General features: G+C 49.7%; 1 protein-coding gene across 1 annotated transcript; it reads left to right on the forward strand.

Annotated features, from left to right (window-relative positions):
* Window positions 1-2,181: 2,181 nt before the first annotated feature.
* Window positions 2,182-2,668, forward strand: LOC137363423 (histone H3-like). The gene has a single exon (XM_068027252.1). The coding sequence runs from the start codon at window positions 2,195-2,197 to the stop codon at window positions 2,666-2,668; it is 474 nt and encodes a 157-aa protein (XP_067883353.1). The 5' UTR covers window positions 2,182-2,194.
* Window positions 2,669-6,632: the final 3,964 nt, after the last annotated feature.

Genomic DNA, 6,632 nt, shown 5'->3' on the forward strand with positions numbered 1-6,632 from the left:
CAGTGGTCTGCACGGAATGTCCTCAAGGCCCTACGGGAAAAGGAAACGGTGGATCCTGTCGGATGGTTCCCCGAGCAGACCGTCAAAGTCATTTGGCGGAATGCCTCATCACCAGAACTTTCAAACAAGCACCAAGACGTAGCTTGGCTGGTGGTGAGAAGGGCCCTCCCCGTCAGATCCTTCATGCACACCCGAAGTCTCGCCCCCTCCGCAGAGTGCCCCCGAGTTGGCTGTGGTGGGGAAGAGACGGTCGCCCACCTCCTCCTGGAATGTGCCTTTGCAAAGCAGGTGTGGAAAGAGATGCAGTGGTTTTTGTCAAGGTTCATCCCAAGCAGCTCTGTAACACAGGAGTCTGTGCTCTGCGGGCTGTTCCCAGGGACGCACACCGAGACAAACATCATCTGCTGCTGGAGGACTATCAATTCGGTGAAAGACGCCCTTTGGTCTGCCCGAAACTTGCTGGTCTTCCAGCGCAAAGAGTTGTCCACCACCGAATGTTGCAGACTGGCACATTCCAAGGTCCAGGACTACGTGCTGAGGGACGCACTAAAGCTTGGGGCAGCCGCAGCAAAGGCTCAATGGGGAAAGACCACAGTGTAAGGTTCCCCCACCAAGCTGGACTGAGGGGCTGGATCAATGGGAAACCCCTCGAACTGTATCGTTAATATTCTCAATTGCTGTAAATGTAAAACTGTAATTGACATGACAATTGTGAAACGGAAGGGTTGGGAAGAAACTCATGACAGTATTGAAGGAAACTGATCTCCCTTGCAATGTTTGTATTTTTTGGTGCTGTTTGGAAACTGTTTGGCAATGTAATTTTTACAGATTTTTATGAATAAAGTATATTTTGGAAAAAAAAAGAAGAAAGCAGCTCCTCAGAAGGGCGCCAAGAAAACCTTAAGTAAACCGTCAGCAAAGGGCGGCAAGAGGCGGGGAAAGTCGAGGAAGGAGAGTTACTCCATCTACATCTACAAAGTGATGAAGCAGGTTCACCCCGACACCGGCATCTCCTCCAAGGCCATGAGTATCATGAACTCGTTTGTGAACGATATTTTCGGGCGCATCGCGGGTGAGGCTTCCCGCCTGGCCCATTGCAACAAGCGCAGAACCATCAGCTCCCGGGAGATCCAGACCGCCGTGCGCCTGCTGCTGCCCGGGGAGCTGGCCAAGCACGCCGTGTCGGAATGGACAAAGGCGGTGACCAAGTACACCAGCTCCAAGTAAAACTGCACAATGGACTGAAAAACATCCCAAACACAACGGCTCTTTTAAGAGCCACCCACAATCTCTCTGAAAAAGCTACAACTTCATCTCTATGGTATCGATTTGTTTTGTTTCTTATATATGAAAAGTCTGGAACTTTCTAATTGCCTTTGTGATCTCTGTTTTATCCCAGGTATATTTGGGTGATTCACTTTCACTGTCTGTGAGATCTTTGTGTCTCCACTTAATGATGCCGTGTAAATTAATTACTGACCACTGACCGCAAGTGCGCTTTGATTTCGGACGCGTTCATATTCGGCCCCTTTCCTGTATTCCGCTAATAAAAGCTGACAGATCAGTTCTCAGTCACTTGTTTCCCTTGTTCAAGCTTGGCCTCAATAATTAATAAGTACATTATCTGGAAACCCCGCTGTTGTAGGAAACCTCAGTCTCACATTTCAACAGTAAAAATCTTCTCTCCGCTTTTGTCTCCCACAAATAGGTTCAATCTAGAATCAGTGATTCGGTATCTTGACAAAGATTGACCTGAAATGTATCCGTTTGCAGAATGCTGTGAAAGAGACTTTCTGCCGCCGCTTACAGACTGTTTCAAAAAGGACGGAGAATAAACCCGAATAGATACCGGATTGGAAAAGTGTATCTGGAACTTGTGACCAAGTGTAGAATAATACAAGAGAAAGAGTTTAAAATCTTTGCTGTAAAAGATCTTTGCTGACAAATATCATTGAAATGTTCTGATCATGTTCAGAAGATGAATTAAAGCAAATTTCTCCTTTGTCTAAACCGTTGTTTCCGGCACTGATATTGGCGGTTTTTTTAAAATTGAGTCATCAGTAATAATCGACCAATCGGAGGCAATAGCTTCCTGTGTTTCTGTTTATTATCGGAGTTTGGTTTAAACTGACTGGGCGTCGGGTTCCAGCCAATTACTGCTCAGGGCGGTTCCTCACAGAGTTTAAAAAGGCGGATGTGCAGCAGATTCAGTATTAACAGTCTGTGTGTCTCAGATTGTGCAGAATCCGTTGAGAAAATGGCCCGGACAAAGCAGACAGCGCGTAAATCGACCGGAGGGAAAGCTCCTCGCAAACAGCTGGCTACCAAAGCGGCCCGGAAGAGCGCTCCAGCCACGGGTGGAGTAAAGAAGCCTCATCGCTACAGACCCGGCACTGTGGCTCTGAGGGAGATCCGCCGCTACCAGAAATCCACTGAGCTCCTCATCCGCAAACTGCCCTTCCAGCGCCTGGTCAGAGAGATCGCTCAGGACTTCAAGACAGACCTGCGCTTCCAGAGCTCGGCCGTCATGGCCCTGCAGGAGGCCAGCGAGGCTTACCTGGTGGGGCTCTTTGAGGACACCAACCTGTGCGCCATCCACGCCAAGCGAGTCACCATCATGCCCAAAGATATCCAGCTGGCCCGCCGCATCCGCGGGGAACGCGCCTAAAACCCGGCTTCAGTAACAAGTGTAACAAGGGCTCTTTTCAGAGCCACCAAATCAGCAAAGGAAAGAGCTTCCATCTCTGTTCATCATCAAACACATTAGATTGGAGGGGCGGTCACATGGTTTCTGTTTTGTCACATCACTTTCCCGAAAGGCCTGTCGGACTGAGAGCTGATCTGGAATTTAGAAAGCAGCATTACCGGAGACTCATTGCTGTTCAGCACAATCTCAACCCTGCTCCTGGGATCCGTTAGCTGACATTTGGGGAAAAGAAATGGATCCCAGTTTTATTTGGAAGGCATTAATGGAGCCAGCTCCGTTCACATGAGGGTTATTTACAAACATTACCCAATGAGTTCGCTAATAGTTGAATCCCTTGGAGATCGGTACACAGGACATGTAAGGCAGCTCGGTCACACTGACACGAACCGCCAGTTCCCCGGGGTTGCAAACCCTGACACTGCGGGGAGAGAATCCCCGACTCTCCCGCCGCCGGGGGTTAGACAGCTTTGTGTCCGGAGAATAGGGAGGGCCGGGGGGGAAGGCACATATTAAAGCGCTGCAATGGACTCAGCTCCCGTGTGTGAGCAACTCTCAGATTCCGTCCTCTGGGAACAGTGCGGTCTAAACAGATCAGGTTAGGAGAGAAACATACAGCCCGAGAATGGCCTCTTCCTGCATTTACTCTGCTCCGGGAGCAAATTCTCATTGAGAAGCCGGAGAGAGAGAAAAAACAGAATTCAAACTGTCTGCATGCGAAACAGGTCAATCCACTGTTACAATAACTCCATCTCTGATTCCCTCCTGACAGTAACCAGCCCTTTCACAGAGACTGTGGGTGGCTCTGAAAAGAGCCTTTGGTTTATTAGATGATATTTTGGCCGCTTTACTTTTTCTGGGAGCTCTGAGCACTGGTTTACTTGGGCAGCAGCACGGCCTGGATATTAGGCAGCACCCCACCCTGAGCGATGGTCACTCCTCCCAGCAGCTTGTTGAGCTCCTCGTCGTTTCGGACGGCCAGCTGCAGGTGTCTGGGGATGATGCAGCTCTTCTTGTTGTCCCGGGCCGCGTTCCCGGCCAGCTCGAGGATTTCAGCAGTCAGATACTCGAGCACAGCAGCCAGATAGACCGGGGCTCCGGCACCCACACGCTCAGCATAGTTACCCTTTCTCAGGAGTCTGTGAACACGGCCCACTGGGAACTGCAGTCCAGCCCGGGAGGAACGAGACTTGGCCTTGGCCCGAGCTTTCCCGCTGGTCTTTCCTCTTCCTTTTTTTTTTAATTTCCAAAATATACTTTATTCATAAAAATGTGTAAAAATTACATTGCCAAACAGTTTCCAAACAGCACGAAAAAATACAAACATTGCAAAAGAGATCAGTTTCTTTCAATAATGTCATGAGTTTCTTCCCAACCCTTCCGTTTCACAATTGTCATGTCAATTACAGTTTTACATTTACAGCAATTGAGAATATTAACGATACAGTTCGAGGGGCTTCCCATGGTTCCAGCCCCTCAGTACAGCTTGGTGGGGGAACCTTACACTGTGGTCTTTCCCCATTGAGCCTTTGCTGCGGCTGCCCCAAGCTTTAGTGCGTCCCTCAGCACGTAGTCCTGGACCTTGGAATGTGCCAGTCTGCAACATTCGGTGGTGGACAACTCTTTGCGCTGGAAGACCAGCAAGTTTCGGGCAGACCAAAGGGCGTCTTTCACCGAATTGATAGTCCTCCAGCAGCAGTTGATGTTTGTCTCAGTGTGCGTCCGTGGGAACAGCCCGGAGAGCACAGACTCCTGTGTTACAGAGCTGCTTGGGATGAATCTTGACAAAAACCACTGCATCTCTTTCCACACCTGCTTTGCAAAGGCACATTCCAGGAGGAGGTGGGCGACCGTCTCTTCCCCACCACAGCCAACGCGGGGGCACTCTGCGGAGGGGGCGAGACTTCGGGTGTGCATGAAGGATCTGACGGGGAGGGCCCTTCTCACCACCAGCCAAGCTACGTCTTGGTGCTTGTTTGAAAGTTCTGGTGATGAGGCATTCCGCCAAATGACTTTGACGGTCTGCTCGGGGAACCATCCGACAGGATCCACCGTTTCCTTTTCCCGTAGGGCCTTGAGGACATTCCGTGCAGACCACTGCCTGATGGACCGGTGGTCAAAGGTGTTTTTCCGCAGAAACTGCTCCACGAAGGATAGGTGGTATGGCGCCGCCCAACTGCATGGTACGTTCCGCGGCAATGTGACCAGGCCCATCCTTCGCAACACCGGGGACAGATAGAACCTCAGCACGTAGTGACACTTGGAGTTTGCGTACTGGGGATCTACACATAGCTTGATGCAGCCGCACACGAAGGTGGTCATCAGGATGAGGGCCACGTTGGGTACATTTTTCCCGCCCATGTCCAGAGATTTGAACATCGTGTCCCTCCGGACCCGGTCCATTTTAGATCCCCAGACGAAGCGGAAAATGGCTCGGGTGACTGCCACGGCGCAGGAGTAGGGTATGGGCCAGACCTGCGCCACGTAGAGCAACAACGTGAGCGCCTCGCACCTGATGACCAGGTTCTGACCCACAATGGAGAGAGATCGCTGCCCCCACATGCCCAACTTTTGTCGTACCTTGGCTACTCGCTCCTCCCATGTTTTGGTGCACGCCCCGGCCCTTCCGAACCATGTCCCCAGCACCTTCAGGTAATCTGACCTGACGGTGAAGGGGACAAAGGATCGGTCAGCCCAGTTCCCAAAGAACATGGCCTCGCTCTTGCCGTGGTTAACTTTGGCTCCCGAGGCCAGTTCGAACTGGTCGCAGATGCTCATCAGTCTGCACACGGACAGCGGATCCGAGCAGAAGACGGCGACGTCATCCATGTACAGGGAGGATTTGACCTGAGTGCCTCCGCTGCCTGGGATTGTCACCCCTCTTATGCTCGCATCCTTCCTAATAGACTCAGCAAAGGGTTCAATACAGCAAACAAACAAGACCGGGGACAGAGGACAGCCCTGTCTGACTCCAGATTTGATCGGGAAACTTTCAGATGCCCACCCGTTGATTGACACTGCGCTACTGATGTTTGTGTGGAGCAGTTGGATCCAATTGCAGATTCCCTCCCCAAACCCCATTTTGGAAAGCACGTCCATCATGTAGGTGTGCGATATCAACAATCTCACAAATACTTTGACGAAGAATGGTTATTTTCCGCAGCATTTACTGTACTTATAGACTGAGAACTCATCTCATTGGTCGGTACTTAATTCACCTCATTTGCCTATATTCTTCACCAATCAGGACACTGACAAACGGAAGAGGGCGGGATTTACCCGCCACACTACCACAAGCAGAGAATTTGTCAATTTCACAAAGCCCGCCAATTTCATTCTCGGAAAAGAGCGGATTAAAATAAATGTCATCCTTAGTCAAAGATTTCAAACCCCTTCTCTTTTTTTTGTTTTATTCAATTCTTTCCGCCACAAATCACAAGCGCGGTTTAAAAATGTTGTGTAAATTGTGGTTCATTCTACAATCGTTTACAAACTGTTCCAGGTGGGAATAAATCCCTGTTCATAGCATTTCCCTGAAGGAAAACACTCAGTTTAGTCTTCAATCAGAGCCCAGTGTCCTTCTCTGAAAAGAGGAAGCCGGATCTGCTCAATCTGCTCTGTTCCTGTTCCGGCGAGTTGCTGTGAATAAAACGATGAATCAGTTCACATTTCAGGAATAGAGTGAAGGGACTAAGGTCTGACCTTTGCAGCTAAAAACAGCTGTTAATGCAGTCATTCAGGAGCTGTGCAATAATAACAGCTTTAAGCAAAAAAGCGAAGGCGGATGAGCGGATTATGTGTCCGTGTACAGTTTATGGGACAGAAGACACAGGTACAGCAGTGGGAACGTTATTATGTTATACATTGTTTTAAAATAATTTAATAGAGATGTTCGGATGCAGCTTTTTCAGAGAGATTGTGGGTGGCT

The sequence above is a fragment of the Heterodontus francisci genome, unplaced genomic scaffold, assembly GCF_036365525.1.
Source record: "Heterodontus francisci isolate sHetFra1 unplaced genomic scaffold, sHetFra1.hap1 HAP1_SCAFFOLD_61, whole genome shotgun sequence".
Lineage (NCBI taxonomy): Eukaryota > Metazoa > Chordata > Chondrichthyes > Heterodontiformes > Heterodontidae > Heterodontus > Heterodontus francisci.

Coding starts and splice junctions, on each gene's coding strand:
- LOC137363423 (XM_068027252.1), top strand. CDS start 2,195: ATGTGCAGCAGATTCAGTATTAACAGTCTGTGTGTCTCAGATTGTGCA.